The sequence below is a fragment of the Mobula hypostoma genome, chromosome 10 (assembly GCF_963921235.1).
Source record: "Mobula hypostoma chromosome 10, sMobHyp1.1, whole genome shotgun sequence".
Classification (NCBI taxonomy): Eukaryota; Metazoa; Chordata; class Chondrichthyes; order Myliobatiformes; family Myliobatidae; genus Mobula; species Mobula hypostoma.
In genome coordinates this window covers 83,435,059-83,459,044 of record NC_086106.1, presented here as the reverse complement: position 1 = coordinate 83,459,044, position 23,986 = coordinate 83,435,059, and the positions used below count along the sequence as shown (strand labels likewise).

At 38.5% G+C, this 23,986-nt stretch overlaps 1 protein-coding gene across 1 annotated transcript; it reads right to left on the bottom strand.

Annotated features, from left to right (window-relative positions):
- Positions 1-2,483: 2,483 nt before the first annotated feature.
- On the bottom strand, positions 2,484-23,986 carry LOC134352993 (tetraspanin-7-like). Its single transcript, XM_063060732.1, has 8 exons — positions 23,834-23,986; positions 14,248-14,436; positions 10,409-10,483; positions 7,354-7,440; positions 6,205-6,354; positions 5,680-5,763; positions 4,945-5,026; positions 2,484-3,605 (listed from the first exon to the last, which is right to left on the bottom strand). Exons 1-7 carry the CDS (start codon positions 23,921-23,923, stop codon positions 4,958-4,960), a joined length of 744 nt encoding a protein of 247 aa, XP_062916802.1. The 5' UTR covers positions 23,924-23,986; the 3' UTR covers positions 2,484-3,605; positions 4,945-4,957.

The window sequence follows — 23,986 nt, the reverse complement described above, 5'->3', positions numbered from 1 at the left end:
AGTCTGTAGGGGTAATTTATTCTATCTGGTGCTCACAACAGGTCTCTTCTACAACACTGATACTGACACACATTGCGGGATTTTAAGTTCTAGTAACCTTTCCACTGTTTCTCACCCCCACCATTCTGGTGGCCCTCTCACCCCTTCTTTCCTCCCCCTCTTTCATGAGCTGTCCATTAGCTCCCTCTGGTTCCTCACCTCCTCCCCTTATTTCATGGTTCACTACTAATTCCTATTAGAGTCTGAGTCAGGAAAAGATACCAATGCAATGGAACATTTCCTGCTTGGTTCTTGTACCCAAGAAGCCAACTCCATCTGGGCTTAATGACTACAGACCAATTGCTCTCACATCTCATGTGATGAAGTTGCTGGAGAGACTGGTCCTGACTTACATTAGACCACAGGTGAGATCTTCATTGAACCCTCCACAGTTTGCCTACCAACCTCATGTGGGAGTGGATGATGCAGCGAGCTCACTCCCACCTGGGTGATGCTGGTGGCATTGAGAGAATCACATTTTCTGATTTCTCTCATGCCTTCAAGACAAACCAGCCACTTCTTCAGAGTGAGAAGCTGCTATTGATGGGCATAGACAAATCCGCTATCTCCTGGATTACTGACTATCTAACAGATAGACCCCAGTTGGTACAGCTGAATAGTTCTCTCTGTCCAAGATGGTGATGAGTGGCACTGGAGCCCCACAAGGGACTGTCCTGCCTCCGTTTCTGTTCACTGTACACCTCAGACTTTCAGTGCAAATCTGAGTCTTGTCACTTGCGGAAGTTCTCTGATGACTCTGCGGTGGTTAGGTGCAGAGATGGGCAGGGGTCGGAGTACATAGGACTGGTGGACAAGTTTGTGGAGTGGTGCGAAAGGAATCATCTTTCCCTGAATGTGGACAAAACCAGGGAGATGGTGATTGATTTTAGGAGGCAGAGGACTGTGACAAGTCCTGTATACATTCTGGGAGAATAGGTTGTGGTGGTGGAGGAGTACAGATACTTGGGTGTTCACCGTAACAACAGACTTGACTGGGAAACCAACACCATGGCTGAGCAGACCCTATTTTCTAAGGAAGCTGAGATCCTTCAATGGGTGCAGCAGGATGTTGGAGATCTTTTACTAGTCTGTTGTAGCAAGTGCAGTCTTCTTTGCTGCTTTATGTTGGGGGAGCAGCATCAGTGCTGGCGATGCAAAAAGATAAATAAACTTATTAAAAAGGCTGGATCCGTCCTTGTCTACAATCTGGACTCATGAGTTAATGATGGAGAGGAGGCCACTAAACAAACTGTTACCCATTATGGACAATCTGGCACATCCTCTCCATGACCTACTGAATAAACAGCAGAGTGCCCTTTCAAACAGGCTCATTCAGCTCCACCGTCACAAGGGTCATTACAGAAAATCTTTCCTACCAAATGCAATAAGCATATCCAACAGTTCCTCTCTGTGCAACAGGAGAACACACATCATGGTACATTATTGTTGTGTATATTATTATTCTATAAGTTATTATTAGTTAAGTCTGCACACTGCTAAGTGTGTTTTTAAATGATGCTGCTGTAACAAAAGAATTTCCCACTTATGAGCAATAAAGTAATATTCTCCTTCCATCACCCCCCTCCAACTTTTCAAATCATCCCCTCTCCCACATCCACCCACCACCTTCCTCACTTGGATTCATCTCTGCCAGATCGTATCCTTCCCCTTCAGCCACCTCCTTATTCTAGATTCTGCCTTTCTCTATCATTTCTATGCATTGCTCATTGAATTGCTGAACTTCAGCATTCATGAAATAGACCAGGAAGCAACAAAATGTAAGTTTAAGTTTCAATTGTCTCAAAACTGAAAATTGTAAGCAATTTATCTCCAAGCATAAATATTCCCAGCTCTTCACAATGCATGACCTAACTGGAGCTTTTCCTTGTTTTTGATCATTGATACAGGAATCAAAAACCAGACATAACATCAAGTCTGACCAAGTGTTACACAAGACTAATTAAAACAGAATGTTACTCAACTATTTTGACCATTTTATCTACACACGTTCAGAGTTATGTATTCAAATCCATTTCTTTCTTTTTCTTATCTTTTTGGCCCCAACCTCAAAATATTAAGTACAGTGCATTTATGTTAGTTCAGTCCCATTACTTCTGTTTCAAGCAAATATGTGGGTCCTCCTAAAGACTTAATCACTGGAAATCCCTTCATTAGCAGTCAAATTAAATTTTAAATTTTCATACATACACCAACATCTGGTTTTACAGTGATGTACATGCAGTATCACTTATCTGAATCAATGCCCAGATCAAGTCACTCCACATCAACAACTGTACAGCCAATTAAGGGAAGTTAATTGTACCCAAACTCAAAAGTAAAATAAAATTGATTTAGCACCACGCACTGGGATCCCAATGCTCAAACCACAAAGAGCAGAGAAGAATATAGTACAGAAATACAAACAGTTACTTTATGTGTCATGCAGAAATGATCACAAATGAAGGTTTAGCTCCTACAATTAGTTTATTCTTAGATCAGATGGCTTACATACAGGAGGAAGACACAGAAAGACATTACATTTTCCATTATACTGAAGCTCTTCTCTGCATACACTCTCCCGTGCTTAAGATGAGAGGATGGGTGAACACGACACAGGAAATCTTTATTAAATTGAATTAAGAGGAGACTGAAAGGATCATTTTGCAGCATCATACCACAGGAGCATATGCCTTTTAAATTAATATGGTCATTTATGGTCAAATTTACTACCAATGCCACTGAGAAAATGGCAAGGCAGCCCAAGTATTCCAATTTTGTTTATGATCAGTCATGATCCTCCACAAGTCTAATCAAACCTCTAAAATTGTAACCTTTATATTGGATTTTAAATACAGAAACTGCACTTCATAAATTTAAATTTGTATGTAATATGTATTTGTTTTAATTGCATCTATAATTTATTTTGTTCTTTTGTGGGTAATTAATAAAAAGCTCCTGTGGTTTAAATATATTTGCCCAATTCCAATTATATCAAACTGCCCTAGTTTAAGCTGTTAGACGTGTACGCGTATACTTGTGCATATAATTGGGGATGTAAGAATTGAAGAAGCAATCATTCAGAATTTCAGAACATCAAGGTACTTGCTTCACCTTCCAAAGGTCATAGTCTCTGTAAAACAGCTGCTATCCAATGCATTGTAGAAAAATACTATATTTAGGGTTTCATTCCCTTCAATAGGATGAACTTCAATTTTGTAAAAATATGTAAAAACTTTAGTCTGTATGACAAAAGATTTAGTTATTGACAATAAAGACAGAATCAGTCATCAAAAGCCAAGAAAATTTCCAATACTGGAAAAGCTCAAGGTAGTATGTGACAGTAAAACTGAGGCTTTTCTGACTGAACAGATTCTACATTTCTTACTAACCAGTACAGCCTCATACATATCTAAACTTTGAGATAAATATGGAAAGGTTAAACACTATTACTGTGGCACATTACACCAAAAACCCGCAAAACGTTGACCAAAATCAGTTTTGCTTAGAGAGAGACAGACAGACATGTCTGTTGGCTTGGTTCCTTTAACTGCAGAGGTGCTGGTCTCCTTTAAAAACACAAAAAAAAAAGTTCAGTGAACCAGCAATACAGAATATTCCAAAAGACATGACATAATTAAGAATAACACAAGCAACACGCTGGAGGGACTTGGCAGATCAGGCAACACTTATGGAGAGGAAAGAACAGTTGACATTACGTGCTGTGACCCATCATCAGGACTGGAAAGGAAGGAGGAAGGAACCACAATAGGTGGTGGTGGAAACAAGTATGGTGGGGCAAGAGAACTATGAGGTTGGTGGCAGAGGATGGGAGATCTCCAGAGTTGGTAAGCTTGGTGACAGTGCAGGAGACAATGGTCTGCTGCTCTCGAGTGGGGTCCTTTTCAAGGAGGAGCCCAAGAGCTGCCCCTGGTCTCAATAAGGTAGAGGTCAGTCTGCCAGACTACAACAGTAGCCCTCTTTTCTGTGAGCTTGATGATGAGTTTGGGATTGGTGCAGAGAGAGTGGAGAGCCGTGTGTTTAGAGGGTGCAAGTTTCAAATAGGAGAGAGGAATGCTGAATTCAAGACAGCTGATATCTTGTCAGCAGTTGGAGATGAAAAGATACAGTGTGGGCAGAAAGAAAGAGCAGGTTGTCCAGGAAAAGGATGGTTAGAGACAGGGGAAGGTGCTATCAGTGTGAGGTGGGGAATCCTTGCTGAAGTACACTCAAAAACAGAGGCGATGGAAGAATGTGGTGCTGTGGCACACATGGAACTTACTGAGGTGCAGGCGCAGGGGGACAAAGGTAAGGCCCTTGGTGAGGACAGAACGTTCCATCACAGATGGGAAGGTCGGAGGGGCTGATGAAGACACAGTAGGAATTCACCCTTCCTTTCCAAAACCAATGAAGGATCTCGGCCCAAAACATCAAATGTTCATTCCTCTCCCTACGTGCTGCCTGACATGCTGAGTTCCTCCTTCATTTTGTGTATGATACTCTGGGTTTCCAGCATCTGCAGAATCTTTTGTTTTAGTGACCTCATTAAAGTACCTCAAGAGATTAGGCCATATTTAAACTATTAGTTGCTTCGTGATTTGACAACCAAAACTGATTAGTTTAAAAAATGGTTCTGTAGAATTGGAGCTAAAATTTTGAGTAGGAAATAGATATTTATTGTAAAACCTCACCAGGCATGTTCCACACTTTTATTCAAATCTAATTTTTTCAGTCTAACTTTCAAAAGGACTGGAATTTCAAGATGTCGGCCAAAGACATTTATTGCTTGATCTTTCCATGGAATGTAACCAGCAGGAGAGAGTACCAGTGATACAGTGCAGTTAAGTTTTGTTAACAGGGACAAAATTCATTAGTATAACGTCATTTAAGTCACTTAATTCACATTACCTGGATAGATCCATTAAACCATTTCATATTGGTTGTTTGTGATGTATCTTGATAAACAACAGGCTAGCATGATTCCAATCAACTGTAAGGAGTTGAAAGAGTAAAGTAAAAAAAAAGTTTACATAGATATTCTTTTTAAACAACTTAATGTAAACAAACATCTGCTTGGCACTATGATTATCCTGTGTATACAATTTCAGTCCATAACCCTTCAGCCCCTCAATATTCTGCATCATGGCCACTAATTAACTTGGATGCAACTTTGACCTCACATGGTCAATAGGAACAATTATAATTCAAAGGTATCAGGGAAGCTCACTGTAACAACCACTTAAGTTTACTGTGTGCTATATGCACAATCTTTTCCCACAGTTCATCCACAACCAATTCTCATCAATACATACGTCAATTAAAATACATTTTCACTGGAGGTACGCTCACTATGATTTGAAACTCTGCCAGGCCTCACATTTACATTGAAAAGACCATCTCTACTTTGGGTGGAAACAGTTAGTCAGGAGTCTCAAACAGTAGTTAAAGGAAGAATTTAACACTATGGGAAAGAACAGTGGAAAGAGATTGATGAAATTTCTCTGAGCTGGCACAGATGCAAAAGGACAAAACAAACCCCTTCATTAATTTCTAAAGTCATAAAACATTAAAACATATTTTCATATCAAGTCCTTGACATGAGTGAACTACTATTAAGCCAAAGCAAAGAAAATAAAAACATACCTGGAAAAAGCCAATTCCAAAAGCAATTCCAGCAATTATTCCAACATTTGTCTCCATGAAGTTAATGATTAATTGAATGCAACCCTGACAATTTAAAAATTGGTAAATCAGCCAATAAATACTACATTCAGCAATTTAATAACATTTCAAATGAATTATCAAATGAACCAAGTGGAATTCTTTACTGGATTACATACAAAGAACTTACAATATACAAAATAAAATTTACCTACTCAGTGACAGATAGATGGTGGTGGTTATTCAAGAGGAGAAAGGATGGCGAATGAGTAACAAAACAAAATGCTATCTTTAACATGGGGCTGAAAATACAAGTAAAATTTGATATATAAATAAACCATTTCCTAATAAAACTTGGCCACAAGTTAGCTTGGTGTCAGCATTACAGCCCACAGCCACTCATCACTCTGCAATGTCTGCCACCAAAATTGATCAGATCTAAGACTGAAAGGTCTGGTTTTACAAGCAAAGATGCATCAACATAGAAGGCAGCACAGTCAATCATACCCGTTGAAAGACTTTGTCTTTGGCAACTGTAACATTTTTCAGATCTTTACAGTCACTGATATCTTTACAGCAGCTTGCTGGGATTCCATGTGCTTTGAAGTATTCAGTTTCAATCCAATTAGTATAATTTTGAACACCACAACAACGTAACTAGAAAACAAATAGGTACAAATTTTAGCATATGGACCTTTAGCCAGGGCAGCCCAGCACTATCTGATTTCGACACGCTATCTAATTTTCTCAAATTGTTATTATTTAGGTCAAGATTACAGGGGCTAGGTTAATCCAAGACGAGCACTAATCATGCTTATAATGACCCTATGGGAACTAGTGAGTTATTTTCAAGCTATCATTGCTAAAAGAACCAATGTTAGCCTCTCGTTAGCCTCTATACAAGTATCCAGACACATTTTGCCACGTCACCTACTTTTGTTGATTGGAAGCAAATGTGAGGAAATTAGTTTTCGAAAAGGAAAATTTTTATAGTTTCATATTCAAAGATTTAAAGAATAGTTCCAAGAATAATGGATTATAATTTGAGATAAATATGATACATTTTTGAATATTTGGCGCCCATATTTACAAAAGATAGGATGGCATATTTAGTTGCTCCGAGGATAAAGAGGTTGGTCCCTTGGGGAAAGTATTAAATAAGTAAATATACTAAATTTATTTTGAATCCCATGGAGCATGTGGAAACCTTCCAATATCCAGGCAGTTCTTCTTTTTCTTTTTTTTTCCCAGGTAGGGGTATATATCGGGGGGATGGGTTAAGGGGAGGGGGGAGGGTAGATATCATCATTCTATGTAATCACTTCGAAAACAATAAAAATTATATTTTAAAAAAAATGATGGATTGGTTATGATGAAAGAAATTAAAGACATGCGGAAGAACTGTTACTGAATAGGGCTGATGGAACGAACACCCTGATGGGCTCTTGGGTAAAAAAAATCAATAGTTGTTTTGGATTCAGAAATAGAAACTGGATAAATATTTGTAGAAAAGGTGCAGGGAAGTGTAGGAAATTTCAGACTATGATTGAGTAGCATATTCTTCGTTAAAACCAGCACTGACTCAAGACACAGTCCAAATATCTTTGTGCTAAAGTAAATGGAATAACACATGAAGCTTGTTCCTGTAGTACTTACATTTTTCTGGATGTCATCCACTGGGGACCCTGTTCTGTTGTAATCCTCTACAGCCTCTTTAAATTTATCCTTAAAAATGGTTTTAATCTAGAACACAAGTTAACAGTAAAATTTCAATGTTCAACACACGACTTCACGATGATTACTGTTCCAGACACAGAGAATTATGAATTGCAGTTCCCTTTACAATAATTTGCTCAATCATTTTTAATACCAGGAATAGACAAGGCAGTTTAGGTCTGCAAATATCAAAGCTGCAAATCACTGGTTAGTTACTCACTGCTTAACAAATTAAATTTTAATACAAATTTTAACCCCCCCCCACCCCCATTATGTTCTCAGTGTGGATCTGTCTTTAGCAACTTGAGATTGTAATTTTTAAGGACAGCATCATATTTAAGGTCTTCTCCCCCCCGCCCCGCCCACCCATAGAAGTCTGAACTCCTGCACTTGTTTGCTGGATACCAGTACACTACCCTCTTCCACAAAGAGTGGAAACTACTAGACTCACTGCAGAGGGAGAAACATCCAATCTTTCAGGCCAATGACCCTTCATTAATAGAGTACTCACAGAATTATGTTTTTGTTACAAATTTTCAGCTTATATAGTTTATCATATTGAAACACCATCTTGTCCTGTCTTTGGTATTGTTAATGTGTTTACAAAATTCAGCCCGGTGAATTTATAAATGTGTTAACAGAAGAGTTACAGACCAAAGTGTGCACATGATTGCTGCCAGGGATCAACTATAACATCATGTTAGCAGAAATTTACAGATTAAAAGACAGTTACTTTTCACAAAGTGACTTGAAATTTCTGCAGCACTTCTTCCCAGATATTATCATATAATATGGCATTTCTGTAGATACAAAGGCAAAATTCAACCTTTCCCACTCAACAGAACCACCAGCAAGAGCGTTAGAATCAAGGGGAAAGATAGCACAATAGACATCCATTCAGATACACAGGGACCACCTAAACAAGTTTAGGGAAAAAAAGGGAAGCAACCAGGGGAAAATTGCAAATTTCCCAATTCTTACACTGATTTCACAACAACTTTACTATTTGCCAAGGTCCAGCGATCTTGCAGCTTGTAAATGTGCTTTCTCACAGCTCAACAATCTGGGTTCAGCATTAATCTTCACAGTCGTTCATGTGGAGCTTGCATGCTCTCCTAGTGACATCTTGGTCCTGTTGTTTCCTCCCATCCCAAACGCATTGGGAAGGGTGGATTGGTTGATTGATGGGTCAGTAATTGGTCATAAGAGATAGCCATCTCCTATGACAACATGAAAGTCCTTTATCCACAATGGTCTTTTGCATCTTTGCAATTGGGACAGATATTTTTTCCCAGCCTCCATGAATTAGCTCAACAAAGTCATTCTTTGCCACATGGCAGGGACGGAGAGTTTACTATTCGTAAGCAATTTAGAGATACAGAACAACCTCCAAACATCAGAAATTCACATTTACAAATGCATAGCATAATCCCACAGCCCAGACCAGCAGGTTCCTCTGGGAAACAGAACCCTGCATTTCAGCATTGTAACAGAATACTTGCTGGATTGACCAGAAACTGACACAACAAGCTGCAAGTGTGCAACTCTGCATTTCACTAGGAATGGTAAAACCAGCGGGAGGTTTACAAATAACAAGTCTTCAATCCCAATTATGAAGCTTGGATAATGAATATGGACCAATATTTATAAACTGGGAAAATAATTACAATAATGGTTGAACTGTCCAAGTGATCAATACTGCATCACTTGTAACATTTAAAACAAGTACACTGTAATTACCATAAATTTATCATGACTTCTATAACATACAAGTTGATTTATACAAATATGGCTCACTTACCTACAGTACCTCTCAAGTATCTTGCAACAGTCAGAGGTAATCCTTGTAGTGTCAATAATTTTACTCAAGTACCTCTAGTGCAGGGGTTCCCAACTGGGATCCATAGACCTCTCGGTTAATGGTAGGGGTCCATGACATAAAAAGGTTGGGAACTCCTGTTCTGGTGCAACTTTTTGCAAAGGCAGCAGCTGATGCAACATTTCAAACAGTATTAACTGGCTATCAATACAGCTTCACTTTGGTCAAGTTACACAAGTTAGACGCGTTTAATCATGTGACGATGAGCATCAGTCTTCTTGGGTCACCAATGCTCAATCCCCCATAATACACCAGTGCTTCCTATTTTCTCGAGGACTTTTGAATTGTTTGACCATCACTGAACAGTACCTTGCAACAATACATCTTTCAAAGTCCACCTTGAACTGCAGCCTTTCAAAATTAAAAATAAGCATGGAGGTTCTATGCTACCTTCATCGCAAGTAGAGAGGTTCAGCAAGCTACAGACTTGTGGCATGTTAAGATGCCCACTTAATTCTACCTTCCCACCATCCTTATAGGAATTTACATTCAGAACTCTTTCTTGAAAATTAATTATCCCAGACTTTTCTTGCTTCTGTAATTCTTTCCTTGAAAGTTTGTTTTAAGTCCAAGATCACATGGCAGTCAAATAAAAATTGGCATTTAAAGCAATGTGAAGCATTACACTACAAAAAACATTGTGTTTTTTTTTCAGACAACTTTAATACAAGCCCTCTTTTTATACAACTGGCAATAAAACCAAATCTGCAATTATCAGCCAAGCCTGTTATCTTGTTAAGTATGTTTGTTGCTTATGACAAAGCTTTCTCCATATGCCAAAGGAAAAAAGTTAGTTCTGCAAGTCCCATTGCTGAGATATTTCAGAATTGGGATCCAGTATCAAAAATCCAGAACAACATTAGATTGGCCCTTTATCTAGAAATCTTCAATGCTAACTACACCTTTTATTTATCTTCTCAAACCTATTCGGTACTGCTGTTGTTTCTCAGGTACATCCTGCAAGCTCTCGCTATTGTGTGGAACTGCAAAAGGACAATTCTGGCTGACTGTTTGAGAAAAGGATATCCCATTACAAAGACAAATTCCTTAATCTTGAAAATCAAATAATCAAATACAGGAAATACTATTGGACATACGATGCAAAGTTGCACTTACCTCATGCCGAAAGATAAATCCAGAAATTCCAGCTACTAGTTGTGCCAGGAAAAGTAGTGACAGGATCATTGCATACTAGGAGAAAGAAGATGGGGTTACTTCCACTTACATTAAGAAAAAAGGACATGACATTCATAGGCATGTCTGTACAAGAATCTAGAGATAATTGCACAACAAAATTTACTGGCATTCTCCTGAGTGAGCTGCAGGTCATCCAGCTCCAGCTCCCTAACAGTGAGAAAGGAGCTCCACCTCCTTTGTAATGTAATGTGGATATGCTCAAAGTCAAAACCATTTATTTGCAGCAAAGTGTAAGAGAAAATGTTCATAAAAGGGTACATGAAAAAAATTGTCTAAATCACACAAGTGCATTTGTATAAAAATGGCACTGGAACACACTTATTAATGGTATATTAAATGACAAAAATGTCACGAGAAACAGCACAGATGACCCGGGTTCAATTCCCGTAAGGAGTTTGTACGTTCTCCTCGTGTGGGTTTCCTCCGGGTGCTCCAGTTTCCTCCAACTGTCCAAAGACTTGCCAGTTTGTAGATAAGTTGTCCCGTGATTAGGATAGGATTGAACTGGGGAATTGCTGGGCAGCACGGCCCAGAGGGCCAAAAGGGCCTACTCCATGCTGTGTCAATAAATAATAAACAATAAATAAAGTCACTATCGCAACATGTGAAGATCACGAATAAAACAGCAAAAAACTGGTTAACTTCATAACAATTAGCTTAGATTGCATTATAAGTAAATATGAATATGGCACAATAGTTTTTTTTAGCTACTGAGGAAGTGAAATTTTGAATAAAGGCAATAAAGATTCTTCCAAGGATCATAGCATGTTGATTAATATTGGAGAACCTAAAAAAACAAATACCATTGGAATAATTTAAAGATATTAGGAGTACAAATTTAAAGTGCTTGTAACAAGAAGGACTTTTAATCTTTACAGTATTCAGTCTCACACATCACGAAGCCTTCAAAGCCCAATATTTTTCAAGAATTTGTTGTACTACAAGAATGACTGAGAAATTGATAATCAGAATATGGTAATCTAATCTAAAATGAAGGATTTATTTACATTTGCATAGGCAAGGACTGATTAGGGGACAGTTATCTCTGCTCTGTATGTGGGAAATAACATCTCACATTATATTAAAGCGGTAACCAAGACAATTCATGGGGCAGGCCAACAAACATCTATATGGACTTTAGCACGATCTTGATAAGATACTACATGGTAAACTGGGTCTGAAAGTGAGATCATAGAATCCAGGAAAAGCTAGCCAACTGTATACAAAATTGGCTTCATGGATGGAGTCAGTATTGTACTGCTTGCAATTTAGAAGAATGAAGTTATTTATTGAAAGAATATTCTGAGGGTAGAAGAGGGCTAATTTTCAGACTTGAGGTCACAAGAATTAGTATGGGGTCCCCTTGCATGTCAAACGTTAGTGAATTGGTAGCATTATTAAATTTGCTGGAAACAGCAAAATTGGCAGTGTAGTAGACAGGGAAGAAGGTTGTTTAGGGTTACAACAGAATCTTGACGTATGCTAAGGAATAGCAGATAGAATTTAACTCCGACAAGTACAAAAGAATGCATTTTAGGAAGTTACACCAGAGCAAGACAGGGCTTACACAGTAAATAGTCGGGCCCTGAGGACCGTGTTTAGAACAGAGACTTGTAGGTAGAAGAGTTTAATATTATTAGTTTAAAAAAATGAAGAGCAAGAGCAAGTTAAAAATGCTTTATGGGAATAAACTAGAAAGCTGCACAAATAGAAGATTGCTCGGTCACTACAGAATTAATAATGGGAAATGGCATATTTTTAAATCTGCTTTTACAATAAAAGACAATTTCCTAAGGTAAAATAAATCTGGGAATAAAAAGGGAAGGAGAAACAGATTACCAAATATCTCCAATTCTTATCTTCTGATGGATATCAAAACTATTCTGGATTCTAGGGTCTTAAAAATAAATGACTGCAGAGATGGAGGATGCCTTTTGTGCCCTTCAAAGCTTTCCTTGAATCAGTAAAAGGTCCCAGCATATTAGAATACTAAAAAATGTTACACCCCTAATCAAGAAAGAGGGTATCACAAGTCAAGTTAATACATTATCTATAATTAAGAAAAAGCACTATTTATTAAAAGGAATTAGTAGCCAAATGTTTTAGAAAATGTAAACAAGTAGTGTCAATATGGGTTTCACAAAAAGACAACCATACTTGACAAGTTGATTAAAGTTGTGGGCGCATCAAGGAAAAAAATCAGCTGATCTTTTTTGTATCATTTGCCAACTGAAACCAATAGGATGTCTTAAGAATCAGGACTGGGTCTCAAGTATTTCAAGAGCTGATGAGTGTAAAATTGCTATGTGCTCAGATAGGTGGAAGAGCCAGCTGCAATGACAAGACTGCAAAGGATATACCAGCTGGTGAAAGTTCGACAGATGAGATATCACCAGCAAATTGGATAACTAGAAAGGCAGAATGCTTAAATTATGAGACACCACAAAAATCGTGTTGCATGGAGAGATTTGAATATCCTCACATTAAACAATGTAAACATGCATAGCAAGTAGCTAGTAGCAAGTAAGATAAGTAGATTGGCGGCCTTTAGAATAAAAAGAAAGGCAGCTTAAGAACAGCGTGCCCACACCTGTAATTTCTTAGCTTTGGTCTATTTGGGCGAGATATAATCGCATTGGAGACAGTTCAGAAAAGTTTCATTAGCTAATTTCCAAAGTTAGGGCAAGTGAATCTTTGTACTGATTTGAATTTAAACAAAAGTTGTAATCTTTTGAAAGATGGTGTCGTAAGAGGTTTTGACAGAATAACTGAGAGAATGTTTCCTCTCTATAGAAAATCTAGGAACTCCTGGCAGGTGAATGCTCAGTTAAGAAAAGGACAATTTTTTTTTCTGATAGCTGTGTATCTTTGGGTTATTCTATCATTTATGGGCACATTCGAAACAGAGACAAGTTTTTGGATGATGGGAAAACTCAAGTATTGCAGGGAACAAAAGGAGCATTGTTGAGGCAAAATCAGTTTAGCTGTGATTTTACCAGAATCTGTTCAAGTGGTCATCTGTCTTTTACATTCTTCATTTAAAAAAAAGCATTTTTCTGCAATTATACAAAATTAGTTACAAACTGCACATTTAGTAAATGATATCTTGACTGTTATCTAAGAAGGAATACATTTTCTTTAAAAACAATGAAGCATTACTAGTTCCTGAATTGATAGTAATTAGACCAGATAGTTTGGTTTTCCAGACAGTAATATGGACCCCATGGTCATTGGTTGGCTTTCTTGCTGCAATTTTGAAGGTATTAATTGCACATAGAGAGCTAGACCATGCTTCAGTACGTAGACTAAGAGGTATTCTTTATTAATGCACCATATCTCAAAAGATTCCTAGGAGAAAATTGCAACTTGCAGGATACTCTAGAACAGGGGTTTCCAACCTTTTTTATGCCATGGACCCTCACCAATAACTGAGGTTGGGAACCGATGCTCCAGAATTTCAAGATCTCAGAATAAAGGGATCAATGTTTTAGGATGGTGGTGAGGGATTTTTCCAAAAGAACTATAGATCTTTATATCAAGGGCAAGAACTGCTTGATTTTATTCAACACAATTTTACATTTTGATAATCATGGAATAAGACAAATAAGCCATGATCTTTTATTGAATGGTAAAAACAAAATTGAATTCTTGCTGTTACAGTTATGAATATTGTGCTTAACCTAATCTTCATTTATTTGAAAGCATACACCACTACACTAGGAGCAAAAGCAACTAGACTTAAGTTTAAAGAAACTTACTAGTTTTAACATCCAAGTACTGCCTCGACAGGTTGCAAAGCAGCCAAAGAAACCAAATATGACGATGGCAGCACCAGTTCCAATGAGTACGTAGGCAGCATTCGTACTTTTTTCAGCAACAAGTGTCAGGTAGTCCTCTAAACTTACTTTGCCCCATATTCCAACTGCTAAAAGGACAGTACCTGCAAACTGAGGTGAAAAAAGGCAGAGATGAAAAACACAGGTCAGAACTGCACTCTTCAATAAGTTAGTTACAATATTTACACTGCCTAACAATTTAAAGTACTCTTGGAATTGACGGATCATTGCAATTAAACAGTTACTTTATAAATCTCAATACATTGCACTTGTGGATAGTAGCCAGTTTTACAAGATCATAAGACACAAGAACAGAATTGGGCTATCCTGTCCAACCCTCTCCAACTCCAACCATTGTCCCTCTCAACCCCATTTTTCTGCCTTCTCCCCAACACTTTTATAGCTCAGACTATACAAGAACCAGTCAACCTCTGCTTTAAACATACCCAATGACTTGGCCTCTACAGCCATCTATGACAATGAATTCCATAGAGTCACCATCCTCTGGCTAAAGAAATTCCTGACGTTCATTTTAAATGGACATCCCTCTGGTCCTAGACTCCTCCACCAGAGGAAATATCCACCATTGGAAATATCCTCTCCACATCCACTCTACCTGGGCTTTTCAATAGGTTTCAAAGAGATCCCCTCCATTCTTCTAAGCTCCAGCAAATACAGGCCCGGAGCCACCAAATGACCCTCATGTGTTTAACACTTTATTTCCTGAATCATTCTGATGAACCTCCTTTGGGACCCTAACCAAAGCCAGAACATTTTTATTTTTTTTAAAAAGATGAGTGGCCCAAAACTGCTCACAATATTCCAAATGCCTTATAAAGCCTCAGCATCACATCCTTGCTTTTATAGTCTAGCCCTCTTGAAGAGAATGCTAACATTGATTTTGCCTTCATTACCACCGACCCAACCTGCAAGTTAACCTTTAGAGAATCCTGCATAAGGACTCCCAAATCCCTTTGCACCTGACTTTTGAATTTTCTCCCTTTTAGAAAATAGCCCATGCCTTTATTCCTTCTACCAAAATGTATGACTATACACTTCTCTGCACTATATTCCATCTGCCACTTCTTTGCCTATTCTCCTAATCCAAGTCCTTCTGTAAACCCCCTGCTTCAACACTACCTGCTTCTCCACCTATCTTCATATTGTCCACAAACTTGCCCATAAGGCCCCCTTTATTCCCACTCATTGCCTCTTGCCAGTCAGTCAATCTTCTATCAATGCTAGCATCTTTCCTGTAATACTTTGTGCTCTTACCTTGTTAAGCAGCTTCATGTGTGGGACCTTGTCAAAGGCCTTCTGAAAATCCAAGTAGATAACATCCACTGCCTGTAATTTCCTCAAAGAGTTCTAACAGATTTTTCAGGCAATATTTCCCCTTAAGGAAACCATTCTGACTTTGGCCTATTTTATTATGTGCCTCCAAGAACCCAGAAACCTCATCATTAATAATGGACTCCAACATCTTCCCAACCACTGAAATCAGGCTAACTGGCCCATAATTTCCTTTCTTCTGCCTCCCTCTCTTCTTCAAGAGTAGACTAACATTTGCAATTTTTCAGTCCTCCAGAACCATTCCAGAATCTAGAAAGATCAGTACTAATGCCTCCACAATCTCTTCAGCTACCTGCTTCAAAACCCTGCGCTGTAGTCCATCTGGTCCAGGTGACTTATCTAACTTTAGTTTTCCAAGCATCTTCTTGGTAATAGCAAATACACTCATTTTTGTTGCAGACGCTCAAATTTCTGGCATACTACTAGTGTCTTCCACAACGACTGACACAAGTACTGATTAAGTTCTCCCGCCATTTCTTTGCCTCCCCCCATTGCTATCTGTCCAGAGTCATTTTTCAGTGATTCAACATTCACTCTCATCTCCCTCTTACTCTTACTGAGAAAACTTTTTCGTATAATCTTTTATAATGTTGGTTCTTACCTTCATATTTCACCTTTTCTCTCCTTATAGCATATTAGTTGCGTTCTGGTTTTAAAAAGCTTCACATTCCTCTAATGTCCCACTAACGTTTGCTCGATTATATGTCATCTCTTTTGCTTTTATGCTGTCTTTGACTTCCCTTGTCAGCCATGATTGCCTTATCCTTCCATCAGAATAATACTACTTCTTTAGGATGTATCTATCCCTCACCTTCCAAATTGCTTCAAGATACTTCAAGATGGTCTGCTGTCATCCCTGCTTGTGTCTCCTTCCAATTGACTTTGGCCAGCTCTTCTCTTCCTTGTGCTCCACAAGACTTAGGAGCAGAATTAGGCTATTTAGCCCATCAAGTCTGCTTCACTATTCAATCATGGCTGATTGCCTTTTCGCTCCTCAGCCACAGCCCTAGTCTTCCTCCCGTAACCTTTGATGCCATGTCCAATCAAGAACCTATCAATCTTCGCCTTAAATACACCCAACGACCTGGCCTCCACAGCTGCCTATGATACTAAAACATCTAACTTTAGCTTCTCCCTCTCAAACTGAAGGGTGAATTATATAATATTAAATACTAAGATCACCATTTCCTAAGTGTTTCTTTACCTTACCTAAGTGCTCCCTTATCAAATTTGGTTCATTACAACAGCAGCCAATCCAGAATGTCTTTCCCCTAGTGGGCTCAAACACAAACTGCTCTAAAAAGTCTTCTTGCAGGCATTCTACAAATTCCCTCTCTTGGGATCCAGCACTCAGCTGATTCTCCCAATCTACCTGCATACTGAAATCCTCCATGACTATCATAACATTGCCCTTTTACACACACACATACAGACACCCACTTATTATAGTTGATTTACTTGGGTTTATTTATTTTTCTTTCAAAATTATCATGCATTGCATCGTACTCCTACTGCTAAGTTAACAAATTTCATTACACATGCCGGTGATAATAAACCTGATTCTGATTCCAAAATTATTAATCATGTAACTAAAGACAAGAAACAAACTGGAAGGAAAAAAGCAAAGCTAAAAAAATAAGTGGCCATACAAAATTGCATGGCAAAAAACTACCTGAGGGAAATAATTAAGATATCAGAAACAATGAAAAGAATTGATAAGGACATGAACGAAGTGGAATTAACATTAAAGAAGAAAGTAGATGGAGACATTATTTGGAACTTTCATTTCATAGAATTTAGATTTGCAGATGAAGGCAAGAAGGTAGAGCTATAGTGATTTGCTCTATATTAATATCAAATAGCAGGCAAATATAAGGGGCAAAGAATAGCTTCAAAACTATGGTTAATCCATTTTATGGCAAATGCAAGGGTCAAGACATCAATGCTAGCATTGTGGACCATCCAGGAAAGCTCCTTCAATACAAAAGTTACAAGCTTGAAAAGGAAGGAGTTTAAAAATAAAAAGCATGCTTAAAGATAACTGTACCCAGATATCTTTTAGGCTGGATTAGAAACACAATAAACAAGAGATTGTAATAAATATTTAGGTCAATTTTGACAACCCAAATGAAAGGGGAACAAAAGATGGATTGGGATTAAAAGTAAAACTTAATATACTTGCATGCATTTTCATCAGAATGCTCTAAGCTTTCTTTATCAATTATTTTCTTGGATAAAGGAAGAATCATTTATTAAAAGCTGGCAAAATTACATTAAGCTGCGAGGGGCATTGAGCAGTTGTATTAGTAGAGGAAACAGCAAGCACGCAGGCATAACTGACAACTAGCTAAATGTGGGAAAATGTGATAAATTACTTTGACTTGCAAAACGGCAAAACCAAAAGGAATACTTAATCCTGCTGGTACAATTAGAACTGCTAGAATAGAGTAACTTCTTAGGCAAGGGCATTAAGAGACATGGGGTCTAGGCACATGAAAAATACATGATAGGGATTTCCACCTCCATCTGGAGAGAAATTTGAGTTCCAGATCTCTAATGAAGAAAACAAAAAAAAAAAAATCAGCTTTCCCAAGCAACACACAGAAAATGCTGGAGGAACTCAGCAGGCCAGGCAGCATTGATGGAAATAAGTACTGTCAATATTTTGGGCTGAAACCCTTCAGCAGGACTTTCCAAAGCTTTTCCGTGATGAACTGCTGGTATTTCTGCAGAAAATCCAGGGCCAATCACATAGCCTTCAATGTTTGCTAATGAGTCTATAGGATGGTTCTGTAAGCAAACACATTGGAACCTGCATGTCAACCCACACAGTTTTCATCCATACTTTACTCATATTCAATCAATCTCTCTCTAACAATGAGCCAAATTTAATTTGTCAGTCAATGCCAAATCGTTTTAACGTTGTCCTGAATTATTGCATTATTTTCTTATCTATTGGGAATAATAGTCATCTAGTTCCAATCCTATACAAGGATAACAAGATAGTGGCCAAATAATTCCAGTTTCTGTGCTTCGACTTTACTGTTGTTAACCCAAGATGACAACTTCAAGATTCTATTCTATGGCCTTTCTAGTGGGTGCCATTCAACACAGAAGTACTAATTCTCTAAATGGAGGGCCATATTTGATGTAACACTTTGAGACTATACATGGTCTCCACTAACATTAAGGAATTCCCTCCTGACTATGCACCATTATTGTGTGAATTTATTCTACCACTGGATTAGAGAGTACAAGAGATAGTAACAAGAATCCAAAACCATGTCTAACTACACAGAGGGATAAATTAGCAGCTTTTATATAAATTTCATCTTGCACTAATAAGGAACCCAACTAATAACAGTCACCAGTCCAGATTATTGTTATCAGCGCATCTGTAGTTGTGAAACTCCCATGATCCAGGACATTTATAAGGACAGGTGTGTAAAAAGGGCCCGTAGGATCATTGGGGACCCAAGTCATCCCAACCATAATCTATTCCAGCTGCTACCATCCGGGAAGTGGTACCACAGCATAAAATCCAGGACCAACAGGCTCCAGGACAGCTTCTTCCACCAGGACATCAGACTGATGAACTCACACTGATTTGAGTGTACTCTATATTACATTGACTGTTTTATTTATTATAAATTAATACAGACATCCCACCCTGCAAAAACTCATTTCAGGGAGGTAGCACCATCAATTTGCAGGAGACTCCCGGACGTTCCAGGAGAGGTGGGATGTCTGCAATAGAGTAGCTCCTTAGCAGCTAGCCAGCTAGTTTAAATAACGTTAGCTATGCTAATGAACAAATGATACCTGTTAAACTCACCTCAACATATCTTTTACAGTCTTAACCCACTATGGGCAATAGAAAAGTCACTGTTGCAAACAGTGCAGCGAGCAACACTGTCATTATTTGACCCCTATTAGGCAGGAGTACACTTTAGTGTAGTCTGGGGTGACGTACGTTTTATATTTTCTTTTTTTGGAACACTCTGCCATGGCGCGCTCTCTCTCTCTCGTGCTCTTTCTCAAAAAAATGGATTTCTGGGATATTGTATATAATTTGCGGGCATCAGGGAGCCACTATTAATATGCAAGGGACTCCCGGAACTTTTGGGAGAGGTGGGACATCTGTTACTATGAATGCACATTTAGATGGAGACACAAAGATTTTTACTCCTCATGTATGTGAAGGATGTAAGAAATAAAGTCAATTCAAAACAAAATTCAAATATTACAGTGGTTGCAGGATGGGGTGAAAAGAAACAGGGACAAAAAGGATACAAGAACAAAGTAGCAGAAACATACCTTTCAAGTCTGCTCTAGTCATCTACACCATTGCGTATCTTTTCCCACAATGTCACTTTCTAGCACTACCCTATCATATCCAGAAATCTATCAATCTCATTAATATACAGAGTCATTGAGTCTCTACAACCCCCCAGGATAGAGAATTCCAAAGTTTAACCCCTATTTACATAATGAGAAGGAATTTCTTTTCAGTCCTCAACAACCTATCTTATTCTGAGATTGTGATTCCTGGTTGTAGACTTCTAATCTTGGAGAAATATCCTCCCAATATTTAACCTGTTAAGACCTGAGTGTTTTGTAAATTTAAATGAGGTCTTATTCCTCTAAACTGGAATACAAGTCCACTCTACTCACTTGGAATGCAAATCTGTCAGCACCCAGAGTATTTAGTGAATGTTCACTGTAGTCTCTCCATTACAACTGTATACATATTTTTAAGATCTGCATAGTGGTTAAAACTGCACACAGCTCAAAGAGGTCCTATAAAACTGAAAACAAACATTTAGTCCTGTGCTCAAATTCTCATGTAATAAAGGCCAACATAATATTTGTCATCCCATTTACTTCCCTCGCCTGCTTTTTGCCTTTCAGTGTGTACAAAAATACTTGGATCCCTTTGAACCCGGTCTCTCACCATTAAAAAAGGTGCCCTGTGGACCAAAGTAGATAACCACATTTTCTACTTCTACCGCGTCTGCCAAATTCTTGTCCAGATCCTCCCGAAGCCTCTACCTTCTTATTCACAATCAGACACACCTTTATATTATGAGCAAACTTAGCCAAATCAATATAGCTTTGGAACATACAGGATCTGTTCTGAACCCAAAAGATTGCTGCAATCGTAAAGACATGCCAATGGCTCTACTTCATTATGAGTTTGAGAGATAAAGTATGTCAAAGACTCTTGCAATTTATTATAGATGTACATTGAGAACGTTCAGACTGGCAACACCACAGTCTGAATGACAAGATCCCAAGATGCTGCAGAGAGTTGCAGTGTAAGCTAGCATGACCTCTCCACCATGGAGTACATCTTCAAGAGGCAATGCTTCAAAGCAGCATCATTCATCATTAAGGACCCTCACCATCTGGACTATGTCCTCTTCTTGTTACTGCTATTAGGGAAAAGATACAAGATGACATACACTCAATGATTCCGAATCAGCTTCAGCCCTTCAGTCAGATTTCTGAATGGTCCATGAAAACTACCTTTTTTTTGCACTATTTATGTTGTAAATTATAGTATTCTATGTCTCTGCACTACTCTGCTGCTGCAAAATAAATTTCACATCACATAAGACAGTGATAATAAAACCCAAGTCTTCATTCCACTTGGGCTCAAGCACCAATCTCCACTGGTTCAAGCCAGCCAACTCAAAGATCAGTTTATTCCCAGTTTGTTTTCTATCTGAAAATTCTTCACCCACATCAGGACAATACTCAATATGCTCTTGCTGTCAACATCATTCGGGCATTAGCAAAAGCCTTCCAAAAATCCAGATACAACACAAATGGTTTCTACATGTCACATCCTTATTAGCCAAATATGTGCATTTCATTACTCCATGTCAAGTCTGTTCATTACTATAAATGATTTGAATACTGGTATTTAAAAAAAACTTTTATATAGGCATATGAACATGCAGGGAATGGAAGGCTATGGATAATGTACAGGCAGAAGGGATTAGTTTATTCTAGCATCATGCTCAGAGCAGACATTGTTAGCTGAAGGCCCTGATCTCTAGGGCTCTAACTCTTATGTTCTACAATAGCAAGTATATAGTGACAATGCAACAGGTAGTAGAGGGCTGTTGTGAATAGTTGTTATTCAGATGGGAGAATGACAACTGATGCTGCCCAAGGACTGGCATTGGTGTCGTTATTCTTTTTATGTACATTTAAAAAAATCACCTTGATTTGAAGGTGTCAGCCTCGATTTTTAAAACATGAAAATTACAAGATGTCAAGACTGCAAATGACAAGGAGGATAGTGCTAAATTGCAACAGGACATCAATTTGCTGATGAAATGGCATGTGAAGTTTAATGTGGAGAAATTAATGCATTCATTTTGGTAGGAAGAATGAAGAGAGAAAACAAAATGTAAATTTTTCAACGAACGCAAGGTCATTAGGGTCCAAAGTGAAAAAAAGTACAATAATGGCTCCTGGGATGATGGACTACAGTTACAAAGAAATATACCATCCAAATTGGATCATTTTCTTTGAAATTTGAGGGAGATTTGTCAGAAGCATATAAAATTATGATAGAGTGGCTACCAGAGGGCTTTGATGACAGGAGCTGAAAAACTAGAAGCATAAAATAAAGGATGAGAGAATCAAAAATGACTAGAGGAAAAACTTTTACACATGTAAAGCTGGAGTTCATTACTTGCAGATGTGATGAATGTAGTTTTCAGGAGGGAACTGGATAACTAGACGAAGAAAGGTGAAAACCAGATGGGTGAAACAGCTGTAACAATTTTATGTTTTTAATGTATTTAAACAAAGGTCACTTGCTTATGTAGCTTCATTATCAGTTGAAGATCTGTAAAGGGAACAAAGTTTAGGTACAGTAACAGCACACAGTTCAATAGCCCGCAAGAAAATGAATCTCAAGGTAGTACATGGTGACTAATTTACTTTGAACTTTGTATACAAAACCTTTGCTACATATTTCAATGCCCAAATATGCATTTGTTTTATGGAGCAAAGATCATTCTGGATCATTTGGTATTAAACAGCATCAATGTATTCAAAAGCACACAGCACGAAATCTTTCAAATCTATCCTAAATGGAAATAGAGGCAAGTAACTTCAACAAAGCACTCATTATATTCAAATTAGAGGTTGCTAAAGAAAGCCCATTTAAAACTTTCTCTTTGTGAAAAGGGGCGGATTGCATGTCTTCAAGCAATTCATTTTGACTAATTACAACACACAGCTTGGCGTTTTAGTTTTAGAACACCAGGTACATACAAGCGAAAAAAAAAATTAATGTCCGACTGAACCATACAGCGTCGGATACTTATGAAGCTCAGACCGTAGGGAGTAAATCCGAACCCATATCTCGAAAGACGACTGCTTTTCCTGTTTCTACATGGAGACGAATTTGTTGGGGCCCTTTGGACTCCGGCTGCACGATTATAAAGATTGGACTCTAGCAGTTAACTCCCGGAGAGGGGGTGAGGGGGTGAGGGGGTGAGGGGGCGAGGGGGGGGGCGGGGGAGGATGAGTAAATCAGTGCTTTGTAGAGTGATTCATTTCCTCGTCCCTCGAATTCAAAACCACCCGGTAGCAACATATGAAACACAAAACAACAGCAGCTCTTACATATTCGGAACAAGATGACTAAACAAAAGGAGCCACCAAAGTTGGGGCTCAGAGCGGCGGCGGTGAACCTGCGAGACAAAATCGAGCAGATAAGGAAATTAGCTCTAAATAAAATTCCCCGTTAATACACTACTTTCCTCAATATTTTAAAAATAATTACCCAGCCCCTGTTGGTTTAAAGAGCAAGCACTTCCAGCTCAAGGTCGTTTTTTCAGACAGCTGAAAACTTTAAGCACACTTTATCAAATACTAGAACTGGAAATGCCTGCTCTTTAAACCAGCAGGAGCGGGGTAATTATTTTAAAAATGTAGAGGAACTACAGGTTAGGCCAAATTATGACAAGGGCTTTGTAAGCAAATTCTTGCGGAAAAAGTTATCTGTAATCATAGTCTCTGAGCCTGAGTTATCACCGTCTCTTTGTGTAGTTTGGAGCCCCCCGGCGAGGCTGCTTACTGCCCGGGGACTCCCCTTCGAAATCCAGGGGAGCTCCATGCCCGCACTCACCCAGAAAATAAAACTGAAGACGATAAGAAAGGTTTTGAAGCAGGTGATGACAGGTTTGGTCTGCAGCCGCCGCGCTGAAGATGCTGCCATATTTCCACACGACTCACGGTCACTGTAAGAGAGGGAGAACAGAGACCGGAGAAACTCCGTTTA